The sequence below is a fragment of the Musca domestica genome, unplaced genomic scaffold, assembly GCF_030504385.1.
Source record: "Musca domestica strain aabys unplaced genomic scaffold, Musca_domestica.polishedcontigs.V.1.1 2, whole genome shotgun sequence".
Classification (NCBI taxonomy): domain Eukaryota; kingdom Metazoa; phylum Arthropoda; class Insecta; order Diptera; family Muscidae; genus Musca; species Musca domestica.
In genome coordinates this window covers 31,146,623-31,165,445 of record NW_026712249.1, presented here as the reverse complement: position 1 = coordinate 31,165,445, position 18,823 = coordinate 31,146,623, and the positions used below count along the sequence as shown (strand labels likewise).

The window sequence follows — 18,823 nt, the reverse complement described above, 5'->3', positions numbered from 1 at the left end:
ACTATGGGTCTATCTTGCTTCCTACTCCATGTTACAAACAAATGCACAAATAAATAATACCCTTATCACTATGTGGTGTAGGGAATGAAAAAAGCGAAGTTCCACAATTTGGAAGTTCCACAAGTCTGAGGGAATTTGAAAAATTTCAAAAAATACCATCGAAAAATTCTGCTTAAATTAAAACTGTTATATGAGAGCAATACGAAACCATGGATCCACCTAAGTAATTCTCCGTCATATGCCGTAATACCGATTCCGAACTTCAAATACGAAAATTGAAACTATGCTGATGAATAATGTCGCTAATATCATCAAAATACCGAAAAAGGGAGTTTCCGTTATATATGGGTTATAAGAAGACGTGGACGTGCATAGAGAACATCCTGTCATCGGTTGAAGTGTTCATTACGAACTTCAGATAAGAAAATTGAAACCATTCTGGTGAATAACATCTCCAAAGTCATCAAAATACCGAATATGAGAAGCTATCGTTCTATTATTAATACACGAAGACGTGAACTGTAGTACCCATTACGAACTTCAAATACGAAATTTGAAACACTTCCGATTTAGAATGTCTCTATTACCATAAAAATAACTATATAAAATAGGGGTTACACTAAGACTTGGACCTGTATAAGTAATTTTATGTCATAGGTTGTAGTCCCCATTAAGATCTTCCAATAAGAAATTTTAAACAATTCCGGTCTATAATGTCACTGTACATAGATGTTGACCACTTGTGGGGGAGGTATCCGAAGGAGGGGGAGGTTTGTGGTAAGAGTAGAAAACATTTTCCTATATCAATTTACAGTTATCGTAACCACTTCCTTAAAATGTTTCCGTGTTGTTCACAACAAAATTGACAATTTTCATACCTTCAGCCATATGGCTACAGAGGGTATATATCATTTGATACGGCAAAAACGTGCCTAGAGGAAATAACGGTTTTAGACCCTAGGTCTCTTTGGACCAAATCCGTTTCAGAACATTTGGAGTCGATCCACCGATGTCCGTCCATCCGTCCGTCCGCCTGTCTGTCTGTCTGGCTGGCTGGCTGGTGCGCACGATAACTCTCGAAGGGAGTATCCGATTTGATCCAAACTTGGTATATCGTAATGTTCTTGTCAAACTTAGATCGAGTTCGGAGATGGGCAATATCGGTCCACTCCTTCTGGTACCTCCAACACAAGAGGTCGAAATATTCAAAAAAATATTTTTTGCACAGAAAGAGAAGGGATAATTCGATTGTGCTCCAAAGTTTTCAAATCCTAATATTTGCATTAGTGCTAGGTTAGGTGTGAAAATAGACAATATCGGTCCACTCCATCAAGTACCTCCCCCACAAATGGTCAAAATTTGGAATCATTACAACTCTCATAAAATGTGATGTAACAGTTCAATTGTCTTCAAATTTCATACATCCAAATGTTTATATTAACCTAAGGTCTGGTGTTAAGATGGGCAATATCGGTCCACTCCTTCTGGTACCTCCTCCACAAAAGGTCGAAATTTGCAAAACATATATTTTTTGCACAGAAAGAGAAACGATGATCCGATTTTGCTCCAACTTTGCAAATCCTAATATTTGCATCAGTGCTAGGTATGGTCCGACAATGGACAATATCGGTTCACTCCTTCAAGTACCTCCCCCACAAATGTTCAACATTTTGAATAATTACAACTCTCATAAAATGTGAGTCAAGAGTTCGATTGTCTTCAAATTTCACCCATCCCAATAATTTTATTAGCCAAGGTCTGGTTTTAAGATGGAGTATATCGGTCCACTTCTTCTGATACCTCCCCCACAAATGGTCGAAATATTTTCTGCACAGAAAGGGAAGCGATAATCTAATTTTTAAAAACATAACACTCAAAGAAAGCAAAATAAGGATCCAACTCTCTTCAAATTTCAAACATACAATAATTTTTTGCTAACACCAGATCTGTTGTGAATATGCTATATATCTGCGAACACCTTCTGGTGCCTCACCCACAAAGGGACACAATATTCAATATTTATATCTATCATAAATTGCGAAGCAACTCATCGATTCTTTACATTGCTATATCGGTCGATGGAGCTATATCCAAATCTGAACCGATTACAATATAATTTGGCAAACTTATTTTTGTTCCAAGTTCCGTTACAAATTTGGAGACTGTATCTTCAACCAATCAATAGATATGTGCATATAAAATCTAAATTTTTGGGAGGTACCTCCGATTCTGATGCTATATCTCCAGTTCCAAGTGGAAATTCAAAAATGTATATAGCCTATGTTACTTTCAGGCGATGTTGCAGTATATATGGAAATTTTCAGGAAAATCTATTCAGCGGTTTTCGAGTCCATAAATTACAAACAAACAAACAAACATACAAACATTTTCCTCTTTTATAGATATAGAAAGATAGATTATTTATATCATATTTATTTAGGTGGGATACGAAATGGACAATATTGACCGATTCTTTCAGAACCCACCCCATAGAGGGTGAAGAGGGCTGAGGGTATACATCTGTCGGCAAAACCGACCGATACTTTTTTACTTGTTTATATTGAGAACAAAAATAAAATTAGCAGAATAATTAAACCCCACCATAATCCTGCTAATTAAGTTTTAATGATAGCCTTCTCTTCCAACTATTATCAACATTAACCTTCCACACCTTGGTCTGCTTTCCAAAAAATGAAAACAGCAACAGCATTTTAAAGACAGCCCGCAAAAAAATATTAAACAATTAAATATCAATGAATTCCACGAATCTGTCGTCCATCCACTACGTACTGCTTTCAAACCAAAATGTCACACAATGCCATCATTCGGTTTGACACGAACATTGCAACTTAATAGATACAGTCAGACAGCAATTTTGTGTCACTGCCAATGTTTTGTTGTTCTTGCATTCATACGCTGGCTACATTTTCCATTCGCAAAGCTGCAACAAAAGGTAAAAAAAATAATCAAATTTGTTAAGGTAACTTTTAACACAATGGACATACTGCATACAACAATAACAGCAACAACAACAGCAAGGGCAGCAACAACAACAACTATGAGAAAAATTGTTAATATTTAAAATGGAAATACATTTTGCAATACTATTGAACATGGTCGGTCACAGAGAATCGAAAAATATGCACATATACGACGGATACGTGTTCGGTTAGCCAGACGCACTGCCGAGACATGGTTGCAGTGTAAAAGCCAAACAACATCAATGGCTTTCATTCCGCATCAGATAGACTGTCATTTTCGATAATTTTCAACATTTTCGAACAACGGGACTACAAGCAGAAATGGAGAGAGAGAAACAAGTAAAAAGGCAGCTAAGTACGGCTGGGCTGAACTGTTAATACCCTCCACCATTTGGAGGGAACTTGAAAAATTACAAAAACAAAAAAAAAAAAAAAACAGTAAAGAAAGTCTTAAAGTCGGGCGGGGCCGACTTTATGATACCCTACACCACTTTGCTAATTTAGTAGAGCCCCGCATAACAATTAAAAGTTTTAATGGGAGAATTCAATCATACACGCCATGATCATAATTATAATTTAAAGTTCAAAGGACTAAATATGCCGAAGCACTTGTATCTTTTAAATGCGGAATTGTATTGCCCATTTGGTGCACAATTAATTTGAAATCGGATAAAGATATATATTTGGGAGCTATATCCAAATCTGAACCGATCTCGATAAAATTTGGCAAAGATATTTCTGAGCTGTATTTGATATATTTCCCTGAATATCGTTGTTACGGAGTGCATATTACGGCTGTGGGTAACAAATATGACAAATCGGATGAACAGTATATATGGGAGCTATAGCTATATCTGAACCGATCTTCACCAAATTTCACACATTAGCTTCTAGACTAAATTCGGTCCTAAGTGCCAAATATTTGGACAAATATTAGACGTTTGGTGCACAATATAAGGTAAATCGGACGAAGTTATATATGGGAGCTATATCCAAATCTGAACCGATCTCGATAAAATTTGGCACATGTATTTCTGGGCTGTATTTGATATATTTCCCTGAATATCGTTGTTATGGAGTGCATATTACGGCTGTGGGTAACAAATAAAACAAATCGGATGAACATTATATATGGGAGCTATAGCTATATCTGAACCGATCTTCACCAAATTTAACGTACTAACTTCTAGACTAAATTCGGTCCTAAGTGCCAAACACCATCCCATTTGGACAAATATTAGACGTTTGGTGCACAATCTAAGGTAAATCGGACGAAGTTATATATGGGAGCTATATCCAAATCTGAACCGATCGCCATAAAATTTGGCACATGTATTTCTGGGCTGTATTTGATATATTTCGCCAAATATTGTTGTTACAGAGTGTATGTTACGGCTGCGGAGGACAAAAAAAAACATATCGGATGAACAATATATATGGGAGCTATAGCTATATCTGAACCGATTTCGATCAAATTTGGCATACTTATTTTCAGGCCTAATTTAGTTGTATGTGCAAAATTCCATACTATTTGGGCTGATATTATACGTTTGGTGCACAATAAAAGGCAAATCGGTTGAAGATATATTTGGGAGCTATATCTAAATTTTGACCGATTATCTCCAATTTCAATAGGGTTCGTCCTTGGGCCAAACAAATGTTTTGTGAAATATTTCATCTGGATAGGGCAATAATTGCAAACTGTACTTTGTTTACAAAAATACATGGACAGACGAACGGACGAACATGCATAAATCGACTCAGAATGTGATTCTATGCAGATCATCAAAAGGAACTATGGGTCTATCTCGTTTCCTTTTGCCTGTTACAAACAAATGCAAAAAGACATAATACCCTGACTACCTTGTGGCGTAGAGTATAAAAATTCAGAAAACTACCACTTAAATGAAAACCGTTATATGGGGGCTATACGAAGACGTGGACCTGCATACAAAAATTTTTGTTATAGGCTGTAGTACCCATAACGAACTTCAAATACGAAATTTTAAACAGTTCCAGTGAATAATGTAGCTAAAATCACTACAATATCGAATATCGGGTGGTACCTTTATATGGGGGATACACGAAAACGAGAGCCTGCATACGGTTTTTTTGCCCATATAGGAAGGTACCGTTGTATGGTGGCTATTCGAAAACGTGGACCGACATGGCCCATTTACGAACTTATCCTGCCTACTGCCAAACTATGCATCTATGCAAAATTTTGGCTTTCTATCTCAATTCGTTCGAAAGATAACGTGGTTACAACAGACGGATATCACTAGATCGTCTTAGAACTTTACGCTGATCCAGAATATATGTACTTTGTAGGGTCTATTATGAATATTTCGAGGAATTTCAAACGGAATGACGAACTTTATATACCCTCCATACTATGTATGGTGGAGGGTATAAAAAAGGATTGTATTCCATGAAAAAAGGAAAATATATGTATGTATAAATGTTGGAAACAATAACACTGGTAGCAACATCAGCAACACATGACAGGATTCAATGCAGAGAGAACACAGGGTTATTGTGAAAGTCAATATTTCAACATTTTTGTTTTATACAATGAAGAGCCCTTTCTTATGAAAACATATTATAGGGAAAATTTAACTTGGTGTTACCTCCGGACAGCCTTGAATAATACGAAGTAGTGGCATAGGACAATTCCAAGAAATTATTCCCACAAATGCAGTATAAAAACGATTCCTCGAATGAAAAGAATATCCATTTTATTACTTAATTTATGCCGAAGGCCTCCTCAAGTCACACCCTGGTTACTCTACGCGTCAGTCCATTTGTATACCCCTTTGGCAAAAAATTCAAATATTCAAAATGCAAAAAAACGAAACATGTGTAACCACATTGTGTGCTGATGGTATTGGCAACATTTATTAATATCCTTTGGTTAATATTTACAATCAACGTCCATTTTTATTTGCTGTTATTTATAAGGCACCTTTGTTCTTTTTTTTTGTTCTTTGACACTTGGAAAATGGATGAGGCTAATAAAATGTTTCTGAAACAGAAACAAAGTGAATGTCATAAGAAATAAAATTGATAAGTATATTTTCCGGTAAAAAGTTTGATTTTCGAGCGCATTGGGCGCCATTACAAAGACAGGGTAAGATAAAAAAAACTGCAACCAATTTCAGACTGCTGTCATTTCTAAGCCACTTGTCTGACAGCTGTTAAAATTATTCCAGTGACAGTTCATTATATTGCTTACAAGAGTACAAAAGCTTTTTGGTGAGAATTTTCCAGAAATAAAACTTATTCGTGAGGGAATTCAAGCATGGTAGTTTGATTTCCTTATATTCCAATAGGACTCAGCATGCGCCACCCAAGAATGGTTACAGAATGAGGTTCCCCGCTTCATTTCCAGTGCACAATGGCCACCAAAATCTCTGGATACCAATCCGTTAGACTATTTTGTCTGGAGTATTTTGGAAAGCAAGGTTGGCACTAAAAAATACCAAAGTGTAGATCACCTCATGCAAGCGTTTCGCCGCGAATGGGCCAAAATACCGCAGAGCAACATTCCAGCAGCGTGTGACGGTTTCATTGACTGTTTGAAAGCCATAATTTCTGCCAAAGGTGGCCATTTCGAACAAATCTAAATCTTATTCTAAAATTTTATGCCACTTCCGACATTTTTTGCATTCATTCAATAAATTAAAAAGAAAAAAAAAACAAGTTAGAAAGCAGTAAGATCGGCCGGGCCGAACTTTGAATAGCCTCCACCATTTGGAACGAATTTGGAAGTTTTCAAAAAATAAAATCCGTTATAAATTCTGTTAAAATCTTAAAAATACCCAATGTAGCCGTTATATTGGGGTCTATACGACGCGGACCTATAAAGGCATTGTTTTTTTTCAAATTCGAAACTTGAAATAAACGGTGAATAATGTAACTAAAATCCTCAAAATACCGTATATAGGGAGGTACCGTTATATCGGTGCTATACGAAGTCCTGGACCTGTTCAAGTCCTGGACCTGACAATTTCCTATCACAGGCTATAGCATCCATTACAAACTTCAAATACGACATCTCAAACAATGGCGGTGAGTATTGTACCTAAAATCGTCAGAGTACCGAATATCGAAAGGTACTGATTTATAGGGCCTATACGAAGACTTGGACCTGCATAGACAATTTTCCGTCACAGACTGTAGTTCCCATTACGAACTCGAAATATTTAATTTGAAACTACTCCGGTGAATAATGGCCCTTAAATCATCAAAATACCGAATACGAATACGTTGATCTGCACAGACAATTTTCTGTCAAACCTGTAGTACCCATTACGAACTTCAAATGCCAAATTTGACACAATTCAGGTGAAAAATGTCGCAAAAATCATAAATATACCGAATATAGGGAGGAACCGTTGTATGGGGGCTATACGAAGTCGTGGACCTCTAAAAACAATTTTCTGTCATAGGCTGTACTATCCATTTCGAACTTCAAAAACCAAATTTGAAAAAATTCCGGTGAACAATATAGTTAAAATCATCAAAATACCGAATATCGGGAGGTACCTTTATATGGGGGCTATATGAAAACGTGGACCTACATTACCCATTTACGAACTTAACCTGCCTACTGGTGAAATAATCATGTGTGCAAGATTTTAGCCTTGTATCTCAATTCGTTCGAAAGATAGCATGATTACCACAGACGGACAGGTAGACAGTCTGATCAAGAATATATTTACTCTGTTGGGTCTGACATAAGTATTTTGAGGAGTTACAAATGCAATGACAAAGTTAATATACCCTCCATCGTATGGTGGAGGGTATAAAAATTTAAAAGTTATGGCGTTTGACTTTGTTGCTGTTTTTTATCTCACCCTGTATAGGAGTTGTGCACATTTTCGCTTAAAGAAGAGTTGCTTATCAATACGTCGAACTCTACTGTGTCAAATTTTCAAAAGTTTCGGTGCGAAGGAAGGTATTAATAGATAAGTCAGAAAGCCAAAATATTAATGTCAAGATAAAATATGACTCTCCAACAGAATTTTGAGGGCAGAAGAGTAATTAATATTTAAACCCCTTTCTAGTAATGATGTATTAGTATAACACATGAGATGCTACTAAAATTCACATGTTAAGTATGTTCTCACTAAACTTTATAACCGATGAAGAATTTTGTATGCTATCGTAATGCAAAATACATGACACTTTGAAGAGAACATCAATGACCTACACAATGCAACAGTTATTATTCATCACCAATAATTCATGATATTTATTATATTTTTTTTTTTCAGGACCAAGTTTTTGGGGCCTTATAAATCCACAATGGAATATGTGCAACAAAGGTAGACGACAGTCGCCCATCGATATTGTGCCAGATAAATTGCTGTTCGATCCATTTCTGAGGCCATTGCATATAGACAAACACAAGGTAAGTTCGAAAAGGACAAATTTAAAAAATCTCATAACATTGAAATAAAGTTCTAATTTTGAAAATTTATGAGAGAGAAAACAAGTAAAAAAGAAGCTAAGTTGGGCTGGGTCGAACTTTTTATACACTCCACCATTCGGAAGGAAAGAAAAATTCCGTCGAAAAATTTCCAATGAAAACCTTTATATGTGGGCTATACTAAGACGTGGTGCTGGATAAGTATTTTTTGTCATAGGCTGTAGCACCGATTCCGAATTTCAAATACGAAATAAAGGGAGGTACCAATACGTGGTTATACCCATAACGAACTTCAAATACTAAATTTGCGTAGCGTTATATGGTTGCTATACAAAAACGTATAGACAATTTTCTTCCAGGGGGTAAAGTACTCAGAGGGAACTCCTTGTGTGGATTTTCAGACTATTCCATTGGAAAATGTGGCTAAAATCATCAAAATACCCAGTATCGCGGAGCGCCATTGTATTGTGGCAATATGATATTGAGGACCTATAAAGACATTTCTCTTTCAGGGGGGTAAAGTACACAAAGAGAAATCATTGTGTAGAATTTCATACAATTCCATAAAAAATGTGGCTAAAATCATCAAAATACCGAATATCGGGAGGTATCGTTATATCGAGGATATACGATATCGTGAACCTATATAGACAATTATTTTTCAGGGGGTAAAGTAGTCACAAAGAACGCCTTCAAACAATTTCATTGAAAATTTTGATTAAAATCATCAAAATACCGAAGATCAGGTGTACCGTTATACGGGGGGCTACACGACATCTTAGATATAGCAGATATAGCCCATCTTCGAACTTGATCTGCCTACAGACAAAAGAGAGATTGGTGCAAAATTTTAGCTTCCTATACTTATTCGTTTTGATTCTAGATTTTCACAATAGATGGGGGGATGGACGGATAGGGTTAAATCATCTTAGAATTGTACGCTGATCAAGAATATATATATATACTTTGTTGGGTCTGAATTATTATTTCGATGGGTTACAAACGGAATTATGGACTTTTTAGATCCTCCGTACAATGTTTGGTGGAGGGTATAAACACAAACGTTTGATTTTTATACCCTACACCACAAGGTGGTGAGGGTATTATGTCTTTGTGCAGTTGTTTGTAACAGGCAAAAGGAAGCGAGATAGACCCATAGTTACTTTTGAGGATCTCCATAGAATCACTTTCTGAGTTGATTTATGCATGTCAGTCCGTCTGTCCATGTATTCTTGTGAACAAAATGCAGGTCGCATTTATTATCCGATTGAGATGAAATTTTCCAAACAACATTTGTTTGGCCCAAGGACGAACCCTATTGAAATTGGAGATAATCGGTAAAAACTTAAATATAGCTCCCATATATATCTTCGTCCGATTTGCTTTTTATTGTGCACCAAACGTGTAATATCAGTACGAATAGTATGGGATTTTGCACCTACGATCAGATTGGACCTGAAAATAAGTATGCCAAATTTGATCGAAATCGGTTCAGATATAGCTATAGCTTCCATAAATACTGTTCATCCGATTTGTTATTTTTGTCCTCCGCAGCCGTAATATGCACTCTGTAACAACAATTTTTTGGGAAATATATCAAATACAGCTCAGAAATACATTTGCTAAATTTTATGGAGATTATATTTGAATATAGCTCCCATATATAACTTCGATGGGATGGAATTTGGCACATACGACCAAATTTGGTGAAGATCGGTTCAGATATAGCTATAGCTACCATATATATTGTTCATCCGATTTGTTGTATTTGTTCCCCACAGCAGTAATATGCACTCCGTAACAACGATATTCAGGGAAATATATCAAATACAGCTCAGAAATATCTTTGTCATATTTTATCGAGATCGGTTCAGATTTGGATATAGCTCCCATATATATCTTCATCCGATTTCAAATTAATTGTGCACCAAATGGGCAATACAATTCCGAATTTAAAAGATACAAATGCTTCGGCATATTTAGTCCTTTGAACTTTAAATTATAATTATAATCATAGGGTGTATGATTGAATTCTCCCATAAATACTTTTAATTGTTATGTGGAGCTCAACTAACTTAGCAAAGTGGTGTAGGGTATCATAAAATCGGCCCCGCCGACTTTAGGATTTTCTTTATTAGTTTTATATTTGAATAATAATAATTTTAGTTTCTCACTTCTTATTTAATTCGCTTCATTTCGAAACGAATAAAAATTGATTGGCTTCTTTGCATCTCCTCTTCAAAACCATAGGTTTCTGGAACATTGCACAATACCGGACAATCGCTGGTATTTCGTGTTGACAAAGATACCAAACAACACGTCAATATATCCGGTGGTCCACTGGCATATAAATATCAATTCGAAGAAATTTATATACACTACGGTACCCAGGACACACGTGGCTCGGAGCACTATGTACAAGGCTATAGTTTTCCCGGAGAGGTGAGTAATACAAAGGCTTTCGTCTTTCGTCTATGCGAAATTAAATTATTGAAAATGCATGCATTCATTGAAACATTTTGTGTGTGTGTTTGTGTGTGTGAAAATTTCATATTTCTCTCTTTTGTTGTTCTTGTTGCAGATACAAATTTATGGCTTCAACAAGGAATTGTATCATAATATGTCCGAAGCACAGCACAAATCCCAAGGCATTGTTGGACTTTCACTAATGGTGCAAATTGGTGAAACGCCAAATCCTGAATTGCGCATCATAACGAGCACGTTCAACAAAGTGGTTTTTCGGGGTGAGTAGGCGGACCGGGTGGTTGGTTGGTTGGCCACAACCAATACGAGTGTGTATGCGTGTGCGTTTTTATTTTCCAAATAGGAGGCTATTAAAAGTCATCCGCTATACTTTCACCCACCCATATATTCATAAATACCTTTACTTATTCCACTGATTTTCATTCCCACACACATACATACACACCCACCAAACGTCGAGATTGACAGCGACATGGTGTGATTGTTAAAAATTTAATAATGTAGGTCAACATTGATGTTGTTGTTCACTTTGTTGTAGTATTATTTTTGTTGTTGTTCAGACTTTGAATACACACAACGAGTTTTTCTACAAGTTTGGTTGTGTGTGTGTGTGTGTGTGTGTGTGTCGGTGGAACGTCGTCGTCGTCGACGACATCCACAACAAGGCTGCATGTTTGTTGCATGTTGTTATCGCTTTCTGTAGCTCTTGTTGAATGTCGAGTGTCAGCCATAAACAGGTGTCAAATATTATGACATTAACAAGACTTTATATTTCCGGTCATTTAGAAACATCGTCGATTTTTTGTATTTCATAATGATGACCTTATTTTGGTGTTGGAATGTTTGAAGCAGCTAATAATGAGTTGCCCAAATGGTGGGTGATGCTTGCAATTTGGCACACAAATTCAGGAGGGGGAGGGGGACGTTGAAACTAGGTTGCAGCGAAAGTGTTCCATTGTCGACATTATGCTCCTCAAGAGACCTTTGCACATTAATTTGAAGTGAAGAAATAATTGAGATGGAAAATTGTACAATTGATTGTGGAAGGTATTTGGAGAAGCTTATTAAAATTCTAATTGAAATTTATGATTAAATGTGCAAACTTGTATGAACCGGTGAAATGACGCAAACAGCTACAGGATTTAAATATGAAATGTAGAAAGTCGCGAAATGTATATCAGATAATGGCACATACAGCTAAAAACAAAGGACACCATCTCCATGGCGATAGAATTATCAATGAACGTAAATCTAAAGTAAAGAATAAGTATTTTTGCTTTAGAAGTTTAAAGATATGACACATTTAAACAAGTAAAAAAGATGTAAGTTCGGCCGGGCCGAACTTTGAATACCCTCCACCATTTGGAACGAATTTGGCAATTCTCAAAAACAATAAAATCCGTTAAAAATTCTGTTAAAATCTTAAAAGTGCCGAATGTAGCTATTATGTTAAAGTCTATTCGACAACATGAACCTGTGTAGGTAACAGTTGTCATAAGCCATTAAAATATTTAAATGCGAAACTTAAAAAAAATCGGTTATAATGTCGATAAAATCAAAATACCGAATATCGGGAGGTACCGTTATATGGGGGCTATACGAAGACGTGGACCTGCACAGACAATTGTCTGTCATAGACTGTAGAATCCATTACGAACTTCAAATACCAAATTTGAAATAATTCAGATGTATAAAGTCGCTAAAAACATTAAAATACCGAATATCGGGAGGTACCGTTATATGGGAGCTTTACGAAGAGGTGGACTGCACAGACAATTTTTTGTCTTAGGCTGTGGTATACATTACGAACTTCAAATACCAAATTTGAAACAATTCTGGTGAAAAATGTCCCTAAAATCGTTAAAATACCTAAGATCGGGAGGTACCGTTATATGGGGCCTATACGAAGACGTGGACCTGCACAGATAATTTTTTGTCTTAGGCTGTGGTATCCATTACGAACTTCAAAGACCAAATTTGAAACTATTCTGGTGAAAAATGTTCCTAAAATCATCAAAATACCGAAGATCGGGAGGTACCGTTATATGGGGGCGATACGAAGTCGTGGACCTGCACAGACAATTTTCTGTCGTAGGCTGTGGTATCCATTACGAACTTCAAAGACCAAATTTGAAACAATTCTGGTGAAGAATATACCTAAAATCATTAAAATACCGAATATCGGGAGGTACCGTTATATGGGGGCTATACCAAAACGTGGACGTGCACAGACAATTTTTTGTCTTCGGCTGTAGTATCCATTACGAACTTTAAATACCAAATGGGAAAGAATTCCGGTGAATAAATTCGCTAAAATATTTAAAATACCGAATATCGGGAGGTACCGTTATATGGGGGCTTTACGAAGAGGTGAACCTGCACAGATAATTTTTTGTCTTAGGCTGTAGTATCCATTATGAACTTAAAATGCCAAATTTGAAACAATTCCGGTGAATAATGTCGCTAAAATTATCAAAATACCTAATATCGGGAGGTACCGTTATATGGGGGCTAAACGAAGACGTGAACCTGCACAGATAATTTTTTGTCTTAGGCTGTAGTATTCATTACGAACTTTAAATACCAAATTTGAAACAATTCCGGTGAATAAATTCGCTAAAATCATCAATATACCAAATATCGGGAGGTACCGTTATATGAGGGACATACGAAGACGTGGACCTGCACAGACAATTTTCTGTCTAAGGCAGTAGTATCCATTACGAACTTCAAATATTGAAACTATTCCGGTGACTAATGCCGCTTAAATAACTAAAATACCGAAAGTAGGGAGGGCTATACCAAAACGTGGACCTACTTGACCCATTTTCAATACCAAAAGTCCTACAGTCATAATATACATTTGAGTAAAATTTTATCAACCTACTTCATTTCGTTCGGAAGCTAGAGTAATTTCCACAGACGGACAAACGGGCGGACATCGCTAAATCGGCATAGAATGTTATGCTGATCAAGAATATATAATTTGTGGGGTCTAAAATGTATATTTCGAGATATCACAAACGCAATGACAAACTTAATATACCCTCCATGATGTGGTGAAGGGTATAAACACTGGACTAAATTCCACAAAGTTTTAGCTAAAAACTTCCAAACTTTTACCGATTTACAAAGGTAGCATTATAAAATGTCGACTTGCCCATCAAAGATGTACCATTCCCATTCAGCAATTCGCTCATACAACATACCATCCGACATTTTAATAATGTCATGCACTTTTTGCACACTTTCCAAGTCAAAAAATAAAATCGAATTTATTTGCATTCGTTCCCTCTCACACACTCATACAAATACCGAACGAATTACAAAACGTCTAGCAGCTACAAGTCATATTCATGTATCCTGAATATGCTTTTCCTTTCTATGCAAACCCAAAAAATAGAGAAAATCAAGCACGACATCCAAAAACTTCACTCCAAGAACTTGTAGCGAGCGAGCGATGCACGTTCCTCGCTCTTCAGTTAACTGCAATTCCATAAAAATAAACAACTTTCAAATGGGGGCGACTTCAAGAAGTTATGGATATTAGTTGGCTTTCGCCAAAGCCGTTGATATCGTCATTGCCACCGTTAACAGCAATAAAAATATATCATAATGTGGCACGTAAAGCCGGAATGTGTTTGTATGAGTGTGTGCAAGTCTCCCACCCCCAACAAGGTTTGCGGGCACCTAAGAAAAAGAGAAAATAACTTTCCTCTCCGCCTGTAGTTCTTTCTCCTCAGAACCTGTGTGGGATTGTCGTCATTTTCATTCACGTCGGTGCTGTTGTTGTTGTTTCACAATTTGTTTGTGGCTTATAATGCTTGCAAATTTGAAGCATAATTTTGCCATGCAACAGTCGACGAGGTCCCAACATCAATTGCCTAGTTGCGGCATGACTTGCTGCTTAAGGCCATCCATGGTTTTGGCTTCTTGCTGTTTAGATGTATGTGTATTTTGTTGATGTCGAGTCTTAGGTGTAACCCCCTGCCAGCTAACTTTAGTGTTGGCGGAAATGGTGTGAAATTTTTAAACCAACACTTAAAGCTGCCTATTTTTCACTTATTTTATTTCGGGACGTTGTTATTTCACTTGATCTTGAGGGAGGGGTGCTTTTTCTATTTTCCAGAAAGATTAAGTTCAATTGTGGTTTCAAGCATTAGTATATCCTTAGTTGTTTCTTGAGGTAACCAAATTGTTTTTTGTCTTTATAGAAAGTTAAATAAACCTAATAATAATACCATTATAACTGTTAAGTGGAAACAATTAAAAACAGAATGTCTCTTAAAAAAGGAAGAAAGTGGTGGAGGGTATATTAACTTTTTCATTCCATTTGTAATTTCTCGAAATACGTATTCAGACCCTAAAAAAGTATATATTTTCTTGATGAGCGTAACATTCTTAGCGTATTTAGCGATGCCCTTATGTCTATTTTAATTGCTTTATCTTTCGAACGAATTGAGATGGAAGGCTAAAATTTTGCACATATCTGTATTTTGCCAGTGGGTAGGAAAATGTCGGTCTACGTTTTCGTATAGCCCCCGTAAACAATACCTCCCACTATTCGGTATTTTAATGATTCTTGCGGTTTTTTTTTCCGAAATTGTTTCAAGCTTCGTACTTAAGGTCAGTAATGGGTACCACAATCTATGACGAAATTTCCATGAAGGTCAACGTCTTCGTATAGTCCAATTATAAAGTTACGTCCCTTTATGCGGTATTTTGATAATATCAGCGACATTATTCCTCTGTTTTTTTTTTTTTTTTTTGAATTTCTTATTTGAAGTTCAGGATCGGTACTACAGCCTATGACACTAAACATTACGTATGCAGAACCATTTAAGGGTTGAGCGGTATTTTCAACCTAATTTTGTTTTGAAATTTGTCAAGTTTCCTTTCAAATAGTGGAGGGTGTTTTTTTACTGTTTTTGTTTTGTTGACTATAAATATGCATCCTCTAACAACTATAAATTCTATAGGAACATGTATACACGTGAATATTTTTAAGGTTTTTATTTTACAGTCCATCTTAGCAACACCTTTAGAAAATGTAGGTAACTCCTTCAAAATTCCAAATATTAAGCCTATAACTTATGTGGTATATGAAAATATTTTGTTAGTTCCATGCGTCAAATTTTAACTTCCTGAGTAATCAATATTCTTTGTGGAGAAGGAAAAATACACTGAAACTTGCATATATCAGCCCACTATGACAATGATAGGTGTATATGATGTAAGTCTTTATTAATCGATGAGGGCACGTGAAAAACTTCATAGAATAGGAATTCAAATGCGGTTTCGACTCTAGTAATGCATATTTAGTGGAACCACAAAGTACTTTATAGCTCATCAGAAACATTCAGATAATAGTAGCTACTTAAAAAGAACCGATTTTACACAAGCATAACAAAGAACACATTCAAAATTATTATATTCTGTCTTATGGCTTCAGAAGGCACCTATCATATGATTCGGCCAAAATGTGCCTCGTCGAAACAAATATTTTAAACTTTCGGTCTCTTTGAAAGAGTACTCCTTCGGGACATTTGAAATCGTAGTCATGTCTGAATGTTCGTCGATCTATCTGTGCCCAGATAAGACTTAGGTCAGGAGCGAAAATAAACAATATTGGTCCACTCGTTCCTGAGCCTACCCCATAAAAATAACTTGGTGTGAAATCGCTGTTCAATTTTCTTCAAACTTCGCACAAACCAACTTTGATATGGCATAAAGGTCATTCTTCCTGGTAACTTCCCCCCAAAAAACGAATAAAAGTAAAAATATCGCATTGAGCGAACGGACTACCCGTAATATTGGAAAAAAGTACCGTCATAAAATTTCAATGTGGCTTAGTTTAGTCATAAACAAGTAAAAAAGCTGTAAGTTCGGCCGGGCCGAACTTTTAATACCCTCCACCATACGGTACAAATTTGGCAATTTCCAAAAAAATAAATAAATAAATAAAATAAAATAAAATCCGTTAAAAATTCTGTTAAAATCTTAAAAATACCAAATGTCTATACGATGCATGGACCTGCATAGACAACTTTTGTCATAAGTTATTACAATATTTAAATGCGAAACTTGAAGAAAAGTCTATTTATAATGTAACTAATATCATCAAAATACCTAATATTGGAGGGTACCGTTATGTGGGGGCTATAAGAAGACGTGAACCTGCACAGACAATTTTCTGTCATAGGTTGTAGTATTTATTATGAACTTCAAATAATAAATTTGGAATAGTTCCGGTAAATAATGTCTCTAAAATCATCAAAATACCCAATATCGGGAGGTACCGTTATATGGGGGCTCTACGAAGACGTGAACCTACATTGCCCACTTTCAATACCAAAAGTACTGCAGACATAACATACATTTGAGCAAAATTTTATCAATCTATTTCAATTCGTTCGGAAGCTAGAGTGATTTCCACAGACGGACGGACATCGCTAAATCGACATAGAATTTTATGCTGATAAAGAATATATATATTTTGTGGGGTCTAAAATGTGTATTTCGAGGTGTTACAAACGGAATGACAAACTTAATATACCCTCCATACTATGGTGGAGGGTATAATAACTTATACGTTATGCCACGTCCGACCAAATTGATTTCTAACTTATTAATATTGTTTTAACATTAGCATATGGGCAACCCTTAACAGTATAGGTACAAACGGATAATTTACCAGAGAAAAGTGATTCAAATATTAAATATTGTAAAGGATGATATTACAATTACAAAAATCATCGCATAAATCGACAATGTTACAAATGTCTTTATTTCATGGTACATATATGGATATTACTTAAGGACTTCTTCAAAGAAACCACCTTTCAGACATTATATAATAAAACTTCAATTTTGCAATGGGCTTTCCCACACTGAAAACATATAATATAATTTTAAATCGCATGCAAAATATTCCAATATTTTTACTAATATTAAATTCTCTACCAACTAAGCTAATATGATTCCATTATACTTTTACTTTTCTAAACACGTTCCGCCATGCCGTGCAAATAGCTATAATTGGAATTCCCTTGCATGAATAAATAATTTTAAATATATTTATATAATTTGGTTGTTGTTGTTGGTTTCCCGAAACTCATACATGCACGCATTTTTTTGCAGGTTTTTCAACGCCCATTCGACATTTGTCTGTACGTGCTCTACTGCCAAATACCGATCATTATATAACATACGAAGGATCCACCACACATCCCGGCTGTTGGGAGAGTACTGTCTGGATAATAGTAAATAAGCCAATTTATATAACAAAACAAGAGGTAAGTTGTCGAAACAAAAAAAATATATATATCCCGAATAAATCAAATTGTAGAAAAAAGGGAATATGCATAAATATAATAATGTTACATGCATCATTTTTCATAAAAAAAAACACCATTGCTTTTCTTTTTTTTTTTTTTTGTTTTGTTTTTAGTTTTTATTAAATAATGAAAACCCTATTAATAGCCAATTAGTAGCAATGTAATAAAATTACAAATTAATTTGCGAACAAATTGTAGACATAATCACTAGTTGGCAGATTGACAAATATGTGGGCGAAAATTGTGTTTAATTTTTCGAGGGAAATTTAGTTGGCATGCATGTGTGAGAAAAGCAGAGGTTGTTACTTGCGTGCTATTAATATTTTCGAGAATTTTTTGTAAAAGACTCATGAAGTTCAAAACAAGTACAATCGTTGGTTGAAATTGTAATGAAAACGTTCAAAATGCCACAGGTCTGCAGAACAGGTCTTCCTAAAGACTCTGACAAAAAAGAAACCTAAAATGAAGCTCAAGGGTATACCATGCATACAGGGTGAGATGAAAAATCTGCAACCAACTTTAGACTGCTCTCATTTTTAGTCCACTCGTCCGACAAGTTTTAAAATTATTCCAGTAACAACTCAATA

At 35.7% G+C, this 18,823-nt stretch overlaps 1 protein-coding gene across 1 annotated transcript in view; it reads left to right on the top strand.

Annotated features, from left to right (window-relative positions):
• The window catches only part of LOC101892206 (carbonic anhydrase-related protein 10), an 83,405-nt gene that overhangs the window by 50,600 nt on the left and 13,982 nt on the right, over positions 1 to 18,823 (top strand). Inside the window, exons 3-6 of the mRNA XM_005178083.4 lie at positions 8,261 to 8,397; positions 10,666 to 10,857; positions 10,997 to 11,159; positions 18,040 to 18,194. Coding sequence (XP_005178140.1) covers positions 8,261 to 8,397; positions 10,666 to 10,857; positions 10,997 to 11,159; positions 18,040 to 18,194 — 647 coding nt within the window. The remainder of the gene's footprint in view (positions 1 to 8,260; positions 8,398 to 10,665; positions 10,858 to 10,996; positions 11,160 to 18,039; positions 18,195 to 18,823) is intronic.